The sequence below is a fragment of the Ovis aries genome, chromosome 22, assembly GCF_016772045.2.
Source record: "Ovis aries strain OAR_USU_Benz2616 breed Rambouillet chromosome 22, ARS-UI_Ramb_v3.0, whole genome shotgun sequence".
Classification (NCBI taxonomy): Eukaryota; Metazoa; Chordata; class Mammalia; order Artiodactyla; family Bovidae; genus Ovis; species Ovis aries.
The window spans coordinates 10,846,273-10,863,862 of NC_056075.1; the positions used below are offsets into that span (position 1 = coordinate 10,846,273).

General features: G+C 42.3%; 1 protein-coding gene across 3 annotated transcripts; it reads left to right on the top strand.

Annotated features, from left to right (window-relative positions):
• Positions 1-4,699: 4,699 nt before the first annotated feature.
• IFIT2 (interferon induced protein with tetratricopeptide repeats 2) lies at positions 4,700-12,544 on the top strand. Of its 3 annotated transcripts, XM_060404987.1 has the most exons (3): positions 4,700-4,811; positions 8,663-8,882; positions 9,615-12,544. In XM_060404987.1, the coding sequence occupies exons 2-3, from the start codon at positions 8,866-8,868 to the stop codon at positions 10,999-11,001; spliced, it is 1,404 nt and encodes a 467-aa protein (XP_060260970.1). In that variant the 5' UTR covers positions 4,700-4,811; positions 8,663-8,865; the 3' UTR covers positions 11,002-12,544. The 3 variants fall into 3 exon arrangements, with proteins under 3 accessions (XP_060260970.1, XP_004020331.2, XP_060260969.1); XM_004020282.6 differs by lacking the exon at positions 8,663-8,882; XM_060404986.1 differs by lacking the exon at positions 8,663-8,882 and having other exon boundaries at positions 4,728-7,916; positions 8,901-12,544.
• Positions 12,545-17,590: the final 5,046 nt, after the last annotated feature.

The window sequence follows — 17,590 nt, forward strand, 5'->3', positions numbered from 1 at the left end:
CCTGGATCGGGAAGATCCCCTGGAGAAGGGAATAGCAACCCATCCCAGGACTCTTCCCTGGAGAATTCCATGAACAGAGGAGCCTGGCTGGCTACAGTTCATAGGGGTGCAAAGAGTCGGACATGACTGAGCAACTAACACTTTCACGGATATTTTGAACAAATGCTGTTTTGAGGGAAAGCATTTTCCCCACTTGCTTTGGGACTATATGGTCCCGGCTTATTCTCAGCTTGTGCCGTCCAGCTTTCCCAGCTCTCTCTTACCCAGTGACTTGCACACGGCCTGACACACAGCATACACTCAACATTTGCTGAGTGAATGAGTGACTAGAATGTCACTCCAGGCTGGTCCTCTTTCCTCACTCTTTAAACTCCAAAATAAATTCCATGTACATCAAAGCTTTAAATGTTTAAAAAATAGAAATCATAACATTACTACCAAAGTGCTTGAGATATTTGTAATCATGGGGTCTAGAAGGTCTAAGTATGAAAAAACACAAAAAGGCATAAAATATTAATAGATATACATTAAAAACATATTTCATAGAAGAGATACCTTCAGAAAATCAAAAGATAAATGACAAACAAAAATACTCTCTCAACACGTTACTAGGTAAAGGACTAATTTCCTTAATGCTGAAATAGTTTCTGTTAATCAATAAGGAAAAAGAAACTCAGTGGGAAAACGGACAAAGGTCAGGAACAGACAGGAAATGAAGAAAGCTTGTAAACATGTAAAATGATATCAGTATCACTTTTGTTAAGAGCAAAGTACACCAACATTACAAGGGAGACTGTCTCAGGTCAACGAAGACAACGCCTTTCCTAAGTGCATACTACAAAGGACTTGGATACAGGCTGTATCAAGCACTGCCATTGAGATTGGACATTGTATAGCTGCAGGGAATTTGTTGATGGTTATTACGTGTTTGTGGATCTTTCCCCAGAAATTGCACTCATTAATTTACTCTGTATTTGCATACGTGTACCAAGATGTGTACATGGATGTTCATGAAGCTTTGTTTATAATAACAAAGGACTGAGAACAACTCAAACATCCATCATTAGGGGCCTTACTTATTCAACATTAACAGTTCATAACATGAAACAGCATGTCCACATTTTTAAGAAAAGTCCTAAATGTAATAATACAGAGCATTATAGCTGAGATCTATTTTAAAAATAAGAAAGTGAAAGTGCGAAATAGTGCGTACAGAATGCTAACGTTATTTCCCAATATCAGCTTCGTCCATCCCATGTGCTTTTCGGTTTTGAAGGGCTCACCTCTCTGTCATCAGATGTGTGAAAGTTTAATCTTGCAATCAGACTGTAAACTCTAGAAAGGCAGGAACCAGGCTTTTTATTTCAGAGTGATACTTACCTTCCCTGACTTCGAGGGGCAATTTTAGCTGGTATTGCTTGGGCCTCACATGAATCTTGGGGTCTCTGCCTATAGCGCTTTAGTAAGCACAAAAGGAGTCTAAAGGCAGGTGCACAGATGGGCTGGAATCTGTGACGCACCCTTGAAGCTTTGCCCAGACTGGGGGAGGCAGCTGAAGAGAGAGGTGGAACTGCTCCTAGCACTAATTTCAAAAACTTTCTTCAAGAATTCATATCCATGCAGGGAACACTCAATCCATCCATTTCCTCTGACCACTCTCGCTGTCTCTTATACCTCTAAGTGGTCTTTTTCATCTCTCTTTTACCTACCAATGCTTCCATGAGATTATGTATTTTTCAAACTCTCTTTATGCTCAGAACCAAACATTGACAAATATCTGAGGCATTCTTTGAGAGTATTAATATTTTGGATACGTGTTCTCCTTAGAATGCTATCAACAAAAGTTTTATGTGAGTATAGGAGTCTCTGGGACCAACAAAGTAAAAACAGAGCCCCTAGGTCAGGGAGCAGAGGTGAGAATAACAGAGAAAATGAATGAACTCCCAGAGGCTGGAGTCAGGGATATAGAGAACAATGGCAAAATTGTTCCCCTCAGAGAGCAGAATCAGGATCTAACTAAGAAACTTCCACCACTGCCAGGAGAGAGGATCTTCAGAATGCCTACCCATCAGAATGTCATCATTGCTACACACTTCCGCCTTCTGAGATTTCTCCATGTTCCCTTTTTTCAACTGAGAGTATTTATTACAGTTATCATGCCCCACCGTTGCATGTGGTACACATGAGTTATCTAATCTTATCTAGTCTTTTAGGGTTTTTAATGATCAGACTGAAAGGAGTCACGCCCAGATCATTGGCGAGGACAGGGAATCACCCGCAGATCCCTGATCATGAGGTGGGTGCAATGACTGCCTTGATTCCCAAGGGCTGACTCCCTTGGAAAGGTCTGAGTATGTTTGGAAAGAAGGATACATCGTGGGTATTTAGGACCAGAGCAAGAGACTCATGGCCCACCCAAATTAGTGCTCCCATTTGCCCAGTATGAAGCTGTCATTGGTAAAAGCAGTCCCCAGTCTGAAACTACATTTTTCAGCCTTCCCTTACATCTAATTGGTCCCCGACTTGCTGGTCCATGAATTCCACCTGAGAATTTCTGATTCATTTGGTCTGGACTGGAGCCTGAGAATTCACATTTCTAGCAGGGCCCCGGGCGATGCTGATATGGCTGGTGGTTGGTGACAGTGTTCAGACTAAGGCATTACACCACTCTGTAGCTGATGCAGCCCCTGAAGGTGGCTTTCCTCATTCTTGGGAACAGCAAATCAGGACTCTCCCTTAGTCTAGACTGAGACAGGAGCAGCCCTAGGCGAACCATAAATATTGGTAATGAGCCGAGTAACCAGAACTCTCACTGTCTCACTCTTTTCAAAACAGAAACACTGCTGGAGGTGAATGGATTTTCTTCACAGTTCCTGTTTTGCAATCACTCAGCGAATTCTCGAATAAACCCAGCTGCCAGATCAGCTGATTCATTCCCATTGTGAAAGCGTTATACACAGGCACTGGCCACACAGCTTTCTAAAGAATAAACCAGCACCTCTACACGCTTTGAAACCCAGTGAACATGTTCTTTCTCTATGCCTCTCCCCAACCAGGACCTTTATTAACAAGACTTACACATTTCTATCCTATAGTTTTCTCGAATGCAAATTCCAAAACCCAGAACAAAAGCCACAGTGTTCTAGTTCCCTAATCAGCATTTCTTGTAAATTTGACCTGCATGTCTATAAATACATCATAGAACTAGAACTTGTAACTCTTGAGTGAGACCTACAAGTAAGGGTTACCAGTTTAGCTGTAATCCTAATGAAATGGTAGGGAATTTCCAAGAAGCATAGGTTCTGCTTTTACCTTGCCCTCGGCAGAAAAATCCACCGTAAATAATGCTTTCCCCAAAACTGAATAACCTGCCTCAACAAGCTCGGTTTTACTGGGAATGTTTCACCTGTTCTCTGTGTAATTTCCTGACCTCAAAGACAGTTGGTGCGGTTACCTTTTCGCTCTTGGGTCTATGTACATTGTAATTCCTTTATGATTAGGGATATGCATAAGGATAAAACACATTTCCTCTGGTATAACAAATCACTCTGGCTGCAAATTGTAGTGTGCAGATGCTAAATCCTAAGATGACCCACGGGGATTCAAAATGTGGAGCTCAGGAAAGCCAAGAATGTGTAGAGATGCTAGAAATTGTTTTTCTTTGGCTAATGATTCATTCCATGATGGATCGTGGAATGTCAAACTGAGGCTCTGGAAAAGGTAAACATCAGAAGTTTCCTTGCTGGTCTCTTTGGTTAATGATATTAGTTATTAATTATAATAAACACTGACACTTACTTATTATGTCCCAGGCATTATTCTAATGTATTAAGCCATTTGATCCCCACAACAAACACCACAAGGTAATAGTAGTGTCTTCATTTCACAGGAGAAGAAACCAAAGCACAGAGACATCCAGTAATTTCCAGCGTCACCACATATAAATGGAGCCTGGTTTCCAATGCAGATAGACTGGCATCAGAGCCCACAGTTCCAATCACATATTCATTCATTCAGCTACTACTTTTTGAATGCCTGCCATGTGCCAGGCATGGCTGCAGGAACCGGAGATTCAGTACCGAGTAAAATAGAAGAAACCCCCCTGCCCTGTGGAAGTGACATAACTGTTCATCACAGGGGGCAGCAGGACTTCCCAAGTGGCGCTAGTGGTAAAGAACCCTCCTGCCAGTGCAGGAGACATAAGAGACGTGGGTTTGGTCCCTGGGTCAGGAAGATCCCCTGGAGGAGGGTATGGCAACCCACACCAGTATTCTTGCCTAAAGAATCCCCATAGACCGAGGAGCCTGGTGGGCTACAGTCCATGGGGTTGCAAAGAGTCGGCTGAAATGGCTCAGCACACACTCAGCATGCCCAGGGGCCAGCAGACCATCTCGCTGTTAATAGTGGACCGGGTGGAGATGGGTTAACATTCCAGTAATGAGGCAGAGCGCTTGGTAAATGTATCCTTCCCGGAGCTGGGCTCCGTGGATGGCAGCTGCTGTTAAGACATCAAAACAATTCACAAAGAGCTTCAGACTAACTGTAGGGGGAGGGGGAGGGGGAGGAAGGCACCCTATCAGTTTGGCTCTCACTTAGCACCCGAGACTCATTTCCTCTTACAGTCCTGTCAATTTCAGTTTCCAGTTTCATTTTCTCTTTCCTAAAATCTATTTAGGCAAAGGAATCTGGCGATGCATTCATATATAGGTCTCTTAACATTCCACTGAAGCAGAGGAGGAAGACTTCTGAAGAGCGCAGTAGCCCGAACTGCAGTCTTTCAGAACAGCCGAGAAGTGCGCGGCAATCATGAGGTAGGGGACTCTCTCTTCTCTGACTGTGTTGAAAATGCCTAATCCTTCTCGTTGTGGAAACTGAATTGTCAATAGCCATGCTCCTAAAAGGCAAATTTCTAGGTTGTTTTGCTTTAGTATTTGATTATAGCCTCAAGACTCATCTATCTTCTGTAGGTCTTTATTTCTGATGCTGGCTTGTTTACTCCTACGTTATTTCTGCCTCACCCCGTCAAGTTTCCTACAGGGACCTCTCACCGGGAAGCTGAGAATTGAGGCTGGAGAACAATGAGGCGGGAAGGGAGGGGCAGAAGAAAGAGATTAAAGCAGGCGGGTGCTTCACTTAAAGATGGATCTAGAGAAACTGCTCCTGTAGATTGCCCTGTGTTTCTTATCCAAAGGAATAAGTGAGGGGCTTTTAATAAAATTGTTTTTTTAATGATCTAAATATTTTTCATTTATTTTAAATGAAACTTTGTTTCATAAAAAATGAATATTTTTAATGACAAAAGGTGCAATTCACAAAGAAGATAGATAATCATAAACCATCAGATACCTAACAACAAAGAAAAAAAGATACATGAAGCAAAAATCAGAAGAAATAGAAGGGAAAAGAAAACATATACATAACCACAGTGAGACATGTCTCTTTTTAGCAGATATTGTTAAAAATGTATTCAGGGTAGCAACCTCACTTCATGCTAAGGTGGAACATTTTTAATGTGTTCATGTATCTCAGATTTGCATTCAGCCTGGCAAAATAACAAATATTTTCACCCCAAAATTCTACTGAATGGCTAGCATCCTCCTACCTGACATAAGAATTGGAGATGAACTGCTTGGAGAAAACAGTCCCCACAAAATCTCATATTTCAGAAACATCAGATTTCCCTTGGGAGAAAGAGTTCGCACAGTGAGTAGGAAGAAAGCTTTCTATTCTATTTTCTCCAGTTTAAGGGTCAAGAAGTCAGACTGGATAGCTAAGCCTCAGTCCTAGGAGCTCCAGAATCTAGGGATACCAGCCCTGGTACTTACTTCCTAGAGGAAATATATTTTTTCTGCTAGTTTGCACCTCTGCCTGATAGGAAGAAAATAATAATTTGAGATACTTCCAGATGTCTGTTTCTATAGTAATTCAGAATCTTTAGAAACTTTCTTCCTGTTTCTTAGAATTTTAGTATGTCCTTCTCTTAGAATCTTTCCCATAATAATACTGACCCATCAGTTCATCTTCTCATTTCCTTTGATTCTTTAGCTATAGGGATTGTCATTGGGCATCGCTCCTGTGGTCTAAGAAAATGGTTCTCAAACTTGAGCCTGTGTAAGAGTCACAGAAAGCTTGTTAAAGACTGATACTTGAGCTCAAATACTAACCTTCCCAAACCCCAAGACTCTGATTTGGTAGGTCTGGCTTGGGATCCAAGCCTGTGCATTTCTAATAGGCTCTCCCAACCCCAGCCCCACCCTGGTGGTGCTGGTACTGCTCTAAGACAATGTGGGGACATCACTGGCTCTGAGCCTGGCAGACAGTGGGACTGTGGCTCTCATCCAGACAAGAAGCAAGGGGAGAAATTGTTTGCAGTGTAAATACCTGGAATTTCTAGGGGCATCAGGGGCACAGATCTCACAAGTCTGAGTTAGGATGCAAGGATCTGGGACCAGCTTCTGATTTACCAGTAGAAATAAAAACTCAAAACCACACAATAAAATTGGATGCCTATTGAATGACTACTCAAAAGAATTTAATATACATGTATATATTAAATGTATTTATCTTGTAAATATAGAGTTGACTATATGTATTGTATGTGAGAGATAATCTCAACTGTATTCACTCTCCCCACTCCGTGTACACAATGAGAAAGGAGCTAAAGAACACATGTGCTAAGTAAGAGAATCTTCCCATAACCTCACTAAGAAGGAAGAGAGACCAGATGGGACATAAACTTTTCAAGGAGAGGCTGGTGTCATTACAAGATCAGATAGCAAGTGAGGCTTTCTCCGGGCTCACATTCCCTGTGTTACATCAAGAGCCTCAGACAACCTTGATCTTCACTAAGATCTTCCTGATCCCTGGTTCGAGAAGATCCCCTGGAGGAGGGCACGGCAACCTACTCCAGTATTCTTGCCTGGAGAATCTCATGGACAGAAGGCTTTGAAAAGACAAGAGTTTTTCCCTAAGCAGTAACTCCTACCCCTTTTCCCTCCTATTTTTTGTTTATTCTGCTTGGGCAATGATAGCTCCATTTGTTACAAGTAACAGAAATGAGCAGGAACTGATTTAAAGTTCCTAGAATGGCCCACAGAAGCCATTCGCAGGAAGGTAATGACCCCAGGAGGGCTAGAATAGGACACTGGTGAGCTTGGCGGACCCAGTCACTGAGCCTTCTCCATGTGTATCTGGGTCATTGTCTCTGCAGCAGGTCGTACAGAACATGTCCACCATCAAACCCCAGCGTGCACAGCGCTCTTAACATATGAAGACTCATGAAGACTCACTGACTCCCTCTCAGCTCCATTTCTAGCTTCCACTTGAATCTGGGTACCCGGCCCTGGTCTAATCAAATTGAGGGGAGGTATAAAAAGTGAAAGATACAGAGTAGGCAAAAATGAAGGAATATAATCTTCCATTTAGACGATCATTTCAAAAATGATCCCTGCCACATAACAAGCCTTCCCAGATTTCTATTGGTTGTCTATGTCAGAATCCATAATATATAGAATATCAGCTTCTGATAAGAGAACTGATTAATGTATATCATGGAAAAAAATTTTAAGTGAGAATAAAAAACATTTCAGGGACCCTAATACATAGACAACATTGAAAACAATTTTAGGTCATGAATGATTTTTAACCTACTCTTTTCCAAATTTATTCAAGATAGGGGTTTTATTTGATTGCTGTTTCTGTTGGTTGGTTTTTGCTTATTTATTGACTTGTTTGTTTATTTAGTGGACTAACACAAAGGAATTAAAAAAAATCTTTCCAGAAGAGCTGCAAAGGCACGCTCAAGGAGAAAGAGCATTTCCCATAACGAAAGATGCTAGCTGCCCATGCCACTCCTGTAGCCCCCTGCTTGCTCTCTTTTACGAAAGTGTGTATCCACGCATAGTTGCTTCAGTAGTGTGTCTCTTTGCGACCCTGTGGCCTGTAACCCACCAGGCTCCTCTGTTCATGATGGGATTCTCCAAGCAAGAATATCGGAGTGGGTTCCCACGCTCTCATTCAGGGGATCTTCCTGACCCAGGATCGAACCTGTGTCTCATAGGTCTCCTGCACTGAATCTACTGGGTCTTGATTGCTTTCCACTCAAAACAGTCCACTTGCCAAGATGGCACATTTGGGGAAGATTTGTTCTAAACTCCTTCAAAAGCAAACCATAGGAGGGTCAAAGTTAAATTGCAAAGGAAAATTAAAACAAGTACAAAATTATTAACAGATCAAATCAGTGAAACATTTTAAGAAGAGGAATTGCCAAAGAAGTAACACATTGAATGGCTCTTCGTTTCTGTATTTCCTTCTTACCTAGCATTTACTTTTGTATTTTGAAATTTCAACTGTATAATTTTATACTTTTTTATTGTTTTGATAAGGACATCCTTATCACGCTTCTGAACTTCAACTCTCTTCAATTTTCTCTGTGATGTTTTAAATTCTTTAGTTCTCCCTACTTTGTCTTTTTTTATTTTTATTACTTTATGTTTCCTGTCTAATTATGTGAGTTTGTCGTAAATCCTTAACTAATTTTCTTTGTCTAGCCAAACTTTTGGAGCATTTGTCAAATTGGTTTTGTTTGGTTCTTTTATTATTTTGACAGTCTATATTCTCTTCTTTTCTGAAGTTTTCTATTTTGATTATTACTTCTTTAAAGCTACATAAAAGCAAACCTGAAATCAGTTACCAAGGATTTGGCTGCTCCTGTAGAGACCCTCGGGCTTCCCAGATGTCACTAGTGGTAAAGAACCTGCCTGCCAATGCAAGAGATGAAAGAGACGCAGGTTCAGTCCCTGGGTCGGGAAGATCCCCTGCAGGAGGGCATGGCAACTGACTCCAGTTTCTTGCCTGGAGAATCCCATGGACAGAGAAGTCTGGTGAGCTACCGTCCATAGGGTCTCAAAGAGTCAAAATGACTTAGCATGCACACATGCACGTAGAGACCCTCGCAGAAAGCCAAGAGCCAGCGTTCCTAACAAAAATTCCCTTATTCAGGAAAGACTAGCCTCAGGCTCAGACTCCTGCCCACTGCCCTCTCCCTAATCCTTTTTTTTTTAAATATTTATTTATTTTACTGTTGACTGTGTTGGGAGGGCTCTTCATGCAGCATGCAGGCTTCTCTCTAATTGTGACCTGAGGGCTCTGTGTTGCCCCAGGGCACATGAGATCTTAGTTCCCTGACCAGGGATCAAACCTGTGTCCCCTGCATTGGAAGGCAGATTCTTAACCACTGGACCATCAGGGAAGTCCCTTCCTAATTTTTCTGCTGCCCGTGATCACCCCATTTCTGCTTCCCTGTATATTTCACACATATACCAAGACTGGGGGAAAAAAAAAAAAAAGGAAAGGATATTCTTTTTTTCTTTTTTTGGCTGCGCTACACACAACATGGGATTAGTTCCCTGACCAGGGATCAAGCTATAGATGCCCCCTGCAGAAGTGTGGAGGCTTACCACTGGACCACCAGTGAAGTCCCAGGAAAGGATACTCTTCTTTTTCTATTGGCGTTAACACTGTTCAGGAGAAGGAGAATCCTACTTGTCATGCTCCCCTTTTCTCATGGGTGAATCTGTGCTATGTCTTAGAATGTTCATTTCTGTTTTTCACAGTGAGACCACAAAGAACTCCTTGGAGCATAGTCTACAGCAGCTCAAGAGCCATTTCACCTGGAACTTGGTAGAGGGAGAACATTCTTTGGATGATTTTGAAGACAGAGTGTGTAACGAGTCTGAGTTTCAGAACAGCGAATTCAAAGCCACGATGTGCAACATACAGGCCTACATAAAGCACCGCAGAGGCCAGCATGACGCAGCCCTCGGATACTTGCGGCAAGCCGAAGAGTTCATCCGGCGAGAGCACGCTGACCAGGCAGAGGTCAGAAGCCTGGTCACCTGGGGAAACTACGCCTGGGTCTACTATCACCTGGGAAGATTCGCAGAAGCTCAGCTTTATGTAGACAAAGTAAAACAAGTCTGCCAGAAGTTTTCCAGCCCCTACAGAATTGAGAGTCCTGAGCTGGACTGTGAGGAAGGGTGGACACGGTTAAAGTGTGGAGGAAACCAAAACGAAAGGGCCAAGGTGTGTTTTGAGAAGGCTCTGCAGAAGAACCCCAAGAACCCAGAGTTCGCCTCTGGACTGGCCATTGCGAGCTACCGGCTGGATACCAAGCCACCATCTCAGGATCCCGTTAACCCTTTGAGGCAAGCCATTCGGCTGAATCCTGACAACCAGTATGTCAAAGTCCTCCTGGCCCTGAAACTTCAAAAGATGAATAAAAAAGATGAAGGAGAGAGATTAGTTGAAGAAGCTTTGGAAAAAGCCCCATTGGCCACGGATGTGATTCGAGGGGCAGCAAAGCTGTATCGAAGAACAGGTGACTTGGACCAAGCTATAGAACTCCTGAGAAAGGCTCTACAATGCATGCCCAACAACATCTACCTGCATTGCCATATTGGGTGCTGCTATAGGGCCAAAGTCCTGGAGGTGGAGAAAATGGGCGGGGAGAGGGAGGAATTACAGAGACTAATAAGACACGCTATAGATCATTTAAAGAGAGCTGATGAGAGTAATGGAAATTTCTTCCGTATCAGCTCCTATCTCGCCTGCCTCTATGCACAAGTCGGTCAGTATGAAGAAGCAGAGTATTACTTTCAAAAAGAATTCAGCAAAGAGCTTTCTCCTGTAGCCAAACAAGTGCTCCACCTGCGATATGGCAACTTTCAGCTGTTCCAGAGGAAGTGTGAAGACAAGGCCATCCACCATTTCATAGAGGGTGTGAAAATAAACCAGGGATCAAAGGAGGGAGAAAAAATGAGAAACAAACTGCAAAGACTTGCCAATATCAAGCTCTCGAAAAACAGAGCGGATCCTAAGGCTTTGCATCTCTTGGCGTTCCTTCAGGAACTGAATGAAGACATGCAGCCAGCAGCGGAATACTCTGAGAGGTGTCTGGATTCTGGAAACCACATCCCTTCAGCATCTTTAGCTGAGGAATGAGGAACTGGAATGTGGAACCCACAGGGCTACTGCTAGAAGGGAGCTGAAACCCCTCCACCAAAATATTTAAAAATTGGCACAGGCATGGACTTAGACCCTGGCCACACAGTACTTGATCAAGGTTAGGGAGGAACTTTGCTGGGCCAGTGTTAACATCTGAATTGAGTTCTGGAAGGGGGACTGGACTGGGGGCAGGTCCGGGGCCTCAGTAAAGGGGCTATTTCCCAACTGACATCTTGAGAACAGTTGGCATTCCCTCTGTGGGGTGATGTCACGGCTATATTTCTATAAAGTACTCAGATGTCTCATACCTGTAACACTGTGGTCCCTTTCAGCAATGTTTTTCCATCTTTGGAGTCATTTTAGATCCTGTACAGGTTGGTCCTGTGATACAGTCCAGGGCAGGCTTCCCTCAAAGATGCCAAAATGGAATATTGATTATTTTGGAATGGAATATTGATTATTTTGAAGTTACTACTTGAGAAAACAGCCAGTGCAAGGAGGATGCTCTGACCCTCCTCTCAGAGCAGGAAATAAATCTCCCATGAGAAAGGTACCTTCACTATGCCAGGAGGCAGAGAGGCATCCTTGTCACTGGCAGTAGGGAATTGAGGGCTGGGAAGGCTACATAAACCAGCTCTGCTTAGACTCTCCACTGATTAGTACCCAAGCCCAAGTTTCTTTGCCATGCCAGTTTCTCATGAATTTATTACTTCTTTGTCAAAAAGGTATAAGAGCTGCCAGCTTTGGTCACTTCTTAGGCTGTAGACTAGGAGACCTCCATATGTATGAAATTAACTTAGATTTTCTCCTGTTAATTTGTCTTGCATCGATTTAATTATTAGATCAGCCAGAAGAACCCTGAAGGGTAAGCAGAAATTTCCCCTTCCCAAAACCCTGCACAGACACTACTGTGCTGTGTCCATCCAAAGGCTGGGGGATCGAAGCCTAGGGAGGCCTGGGGGGGTCCTCTCTCCCTTCCTTCTGCCTCACCTCCCCAGACAAGTCTTAATCTAGGACTGTTTATACAAACTCTATACAACATGAATTCAAGTGTCCCTTTAACTGAAGGGAGGAAAGAGGTTTTAAAAAATAAATAAATAGAGAGAGAGCAGAGAACAGGTCAAATCTGCAAGGAATATAGCTAGAAGAAGTGGGGTCAAGTGACAAGTGTTTCAGGAAGCAGGCAGGGAGGTTTCGCCTCTTCTCTGTCCTCCCTGTAACCACAACACAGCAAGTGAGGGTAAAAAGGTGGATTCTGTACAATATGCTAAAAACCAACATAATGCTTTTCTTTACAATATCTTGAATTGGTTTATAGTGCTCTTCAGGTCTACTATATGCTTCTACTTCTCTGTATATTCATTCTTTTTAATTTTTGAGAATTTGATGTTGACACTCCAACTCAAAAATCTTAATTTACCTGCTTGAAAAATAATTGTAATATATAGTGGAACTCTATGTAATCTTGTTCTGTATTTTCCAAGTCTCCTATAGATGTGTTATAATCTTTCATAATTAAAAAAATAAAAACGAGAAAAAATTCTGACTCTTCAATTTGCCCATGGAGGTTTGAATAAAAAGAAAGGGGAAAAAAATGTGTATGGAAAGATGTCTTACCAATCGGGAGAGGGAAAGAGTAGGCGAAAGGGAAGGAGAGAAGAATGCTGCTTTGTCATTGTAGATTATAATCATATGGAGAAAATTTCTTTGCAACACAAAGACTTGCTTTGATGAACTCAGTTGCTTTGATGAGCCCAGATTCAAAATGATAGGAAAGCAGCAGGACAAGGGGAATTGTTTGGTGATTAAGGACCTAGTACACATTTCTGGGAAATGTCATCAATAATGGAGGTTCCCCCCATTAGAAATATTGTGTATTAGGTGATATAAAACTTCATTTAATCCTGAAAGTCTTCAGGGAAACATGAAAGTCATGGTATGCCTGGGGCAGTTGGGATTTTCTGGGTAAATACTGAAAGACTAGGGACAGACATCAAGGTTGGTGCGAACCAAAACAGTCAGGTGACCCAGCAAGAGACCATCAATCACCCTCTGGGTTGCAAAACGATTGCCTGTTGGAATTAAATTTAGATGGTAGTTATCAGGGGCTGGGATGTAGGGGAATAGGAGAGATGTAATTTAAAGGTATAAACTTACAACAAGTAGATAAATAAGTCTTGGAGATTTTATGCACAGTATAGTGAATATCTTTTGTATTAAAAATAGTGTAGTGTGCACTTGAGATCATCAGTATACATAGTGTGGATGCCTGAAAAACCACTAATTAATAAATAACTTAGATGTGATCAAACATAAAGGTGTGTTCTGGTTTTTCTGAAGTTTTGTTGTACCTTAAATCTTCCAGGCTCAGCTACTGAAAAATGCAATGTTACACTGGGCATGCACTGGTTCCAACTAACACAGACTGGTCTAACATTGGGAGCATAACAGGCAGGAAGGACAGAGGTCCCCAAGTGGTAGCTCTTTTAATTCTGTGTTGACAACCCTTGGTTCTGCCTTGAGCTAACCAATGCATTTTTCTTATGGAAAGGTTTTTCTTAAACTATGTTACTGAAACCATGTATTTGTTTTGGAATTTGCCTTTCTGCAAAATGGTTCCACCTAAGACTAACTTTTTTTCTCTTCTCACACCTTGGGCTGATAATAGCTTAACAAACCAGTATTCCTGTCAATTTTTTTATGGCCAGGTGATACACACCTTGTGCCATCCTATCTCAAAATGCATATTGTGGGAGGGGGGCCTGGTGAAACTCCCTCAGCCTTGAGGTGTCTCTCTTATCTGATTAATAGTTTTCTAACAGACATAAAACACCTTGCTAAAAACTAGCAAAGGGACACTCTTTTTTTCCCCTTCTGATGTCTATGCCAGAAGCTTTCCCTATCTCTATTATATTTTAATAAAACTTTGCTACACAAAAAGCTCCAAGTAGTCAAGCCTCATCTCTGACCCCAGATGGAAATCCTCTGGAGATCACGAATCCCAGAGTAACACATAGCTTGCAGCAGCAACCTTTCAACAACCTTTTCACTGAATAGAACAAACAGTTTTTTCTACAGCTTTTAGAGTCCAGGGCTTTATCTTACATTCTGACACCACCATCAGGTACCTTTGTGTACAGAAACACCCTACCCCTGCCCTCCGCAGAAGCAGATCTTGTTACATCTTGTGCTTCCATCCATGTTCCCCCTCCCTTTCTGATGTCCACTAGGAGAAATGAGGAAGTATCTCCAGTTCTGTTTTAGGCCCCATCCTGGAGGCAGTCTAAACACATGTGGGAGAATTTTTCCTGTTACGTAAAGAATAGAAAGAAACATGAAGTCTTTGTTTGTCAAGAGGCTTCTGATGGAAAATGCAATTCACTTCAGCTGCAAAGGTAAACTCATTCCATTGGACTGACTGGACAAATAACCATTTCAAAAGAAGGTTTTAGCTTACTTGGCCTGAGTAACTTATTATCAGATATGGTGCCTGGGGAGAAAAACTGGGAGTATTCTTAGTGGAAGGTAAGACAGGCAGGCACACTGACCTTGAGAGAGGAACCCTGGCACCTGTATAGTGCTAAAGCAGGCACCCCGGGGATCTGTAACCTCGTCCTTGCAAGTCATGCCACCAAAACCTTTGCTAGAACAGAAGCCCCAAAAGAAAAAAGGAAGAAAGGGTGGAGAAGAGACATATGTCACGGTACACTTAATATTTATTTGAGGACTTAAAGCTGACAGAAACGATCGGAAAACAATCAAGAAAATTACGTGCATAATTCATGTTTCTTGAAATCTCACTATCCAGGAATAACAAACAGAAACACGTTAATTGGAATTACTTTAATTCCCTGGCTCTTGACCACAGCTCTCAGCGCATCTCCCTCCAGCACCAAGGACTGGGGAGAATGTCTCTTATCCTGGTCGGGGTTCTTAGCCATGCCAACTACTTCTCAGCAAAAGACTGATCGGCCTCTGTCCCCAGCCGCCTTCTTCACAGAGCTTTCCTCTTTCTTTCCCCATCACGTCCACGGACCTGCACAATTGTGCACAACGTGTGTCCAGTGCAACTGGAAGCGTGGAAGTGTGAGAATCCTGAAGATAAACAGGACCGTGTCAGGATCCCTACTATATGCACAGTCAGCCTGGGATCCCAACCTGAAAAATGTGGGTTCCAACCAGAGACCCAGTGCTCCTGTCTTCTCCCTCCTCCACCACTTCTCCCATCATCTCTTTGGGGAAAGGAGGTAACTTGATTTGTCTAACTGCAAATTTTCCTTATGACTTACAGCACAGCTGCCTCATTGCTGGTAGTCTACACCTTCTTAGGAGGCAACAAAGAGGGAGTCTGACTAAAACCTTTACAGTAAAAATGGTGCAGTGCCTTTGGAAATACAGTTTAGTAGTCCATCAGTTGGTTAAACACAGAGTTAGCACATGACCTAGCCATTTTATTCCTAGGCATATAAAGAGAAATGAAAACATACATTCATACATAAACCTGAACATGAATGTTTATATCCATGTTATTCACCACAGACAAAAGGTGGATCCATCAACGGATGAACTGATGTAGTAAATAAAGTATATCTTTGCAGTGAAATATTATTCATCAATAAAAAATAAAGTACTGTACATGCTACGACATAGATGAAATTTGAAAACGAAAGAAGCCATTCACAAAAGGTCACATATTGTATGATTCTATTTATATGAAATGTCCAGTGTCGGCAAATTTATTAGAGAGAGAAAACAGATTAGTGAAGAGATAGAAGTAGATTGTCTAGGGCTAGGAGGACCGGTTGCTGTGCTTTGTCATTCAGTCATGGCTGACTCTTTGTACCAGTCTCCTCTGTCCATGGAAATTCTCCAGGCAAGAAAACAAGAATGCCCTCCTCCAGGGGGTCTTCCCAACCCAGGGATTGAACCCAGGTCTCCTGCATTGCAGGAGGAGTCTACCATCTGAGCTATCAGGGGAACCCAGGAAGACTGGAGGTGATAGCAAGGAATTGTAGGTCTCCTTTCTGGGGTAATGAGAATGCTCTCAAATTGACTATGGTGATGGTTGTACAGCTCTGTGAAATACTGAATTGTATAGTTTCAGTTCAGTCTCTCAGTCGTGTCCGTCTTTGCAACCCCGTCTTTGCAGCACACCAGGCCTCCCTGTCCATCGCCAACTCCCGGAGTCTATTCAAACTCATGTCCATTGAGTCGGTGATGCTATCAAGCCATCTTATCCTCTGTTGTCCCCTTCTCCTCCTGCCTTTGGTCTTTCCCAGCATGAGGGTCTTTTCCAATGAGTCAGTTCTTCGCATCAGGTGGCCAAAGTATTGGAGTTTCAGCTTCAGCATCAGTCCTTGCAATGAATATTCAGGACCGATTTATTTTAGGATGGACTGGTTGGATCTCCTTGCAGTTCAAGGGACAGTTAAGAGTCTTCTCCAAAATGGGTGAATTCTATGGTATGTGAATTATATTTCAGTATGACTGTTTAAAAAAAGAATGAGTATCCTTGACGTTAGTTAGTGTTAGTTGTTCAGCCGTGTCCAATTCTTTTCTGACCCCATGGACTGCAGCCCGCCAGGTTCCTCTGTCCATGGGATTCTCCAGGCAAGAATACTAGAGTAGGTAACCATTCCCTTCTCCAGGGGATTTTCCCAAACCAAGGACTGAACTCGAGTCTCCTGCACTGCAGGGAGACCCTTTTACCATCTGAGCCACTAGGGAAGCCATCCTTGTTATAAATGTACATAAAGAAGGCAAGCTTTTCTTTCAACATCTTTTATTTTTAAGCTCTAAATTTGTTGGCACTGTGTCGTGCCCTTCTTATTATTCAAATTTTAACTACCATCATTACTTTTGCACTCGAGACATGTTGGAGAAATTCTATATTCTATTTTCTAGATAGGGTGTGGGTATAAAAATGTGGTCCCACTTGATTTTATTTTTAAACATCCATTCTCAGGAACCATTCATCAGCAAGTTGGCACCAAGGAAGAGTTTAAACGCAGAAGAAAATCTGACTCAATGTCTAAGTCTAAATCTACAGGTGTACAAGTCTAAGTACACTATGACTTTCTTAACAGGCATAATATTATTTAACTACCATATGCAGCTGTTGCAAATACCATGCTTATCCATGAGCACTTCATAAGCCAGAGATAAGAATAAGAAGAGAAACAAGAAATGGGCAGCTGGTACAACTACTCTGGAAAATAACTTCGTAAGATTGCAGTTGGGATGAGAGGAAGCCTTTGGCCAGTTCAATAAATTTGCCTCTTCTCTGATCTAACCACTCTGATCACTTTTACCTTTCAAAATAGTGTCTATCCCTAAAATCAGCACCCTCACAACACAGAAACCTTCATGACACAACTTCCTTTCTCTCTGAGCAAAGAAGGCAAAATAGAGAGACACATTTTCCCTGGGCTGGATGTTTAGGGTTTCATGTCTGGCTATGCCAGGATTAAGCACCAGGTTCTCAGTAACAGAGACACCATGAGTTATTTTTGAAATGTACATTTTGTTGGGAATTCCCTGGCGGTACAGTTGTGTGGTGCAGTCAAAAAAGCAAATAGATAAAAAT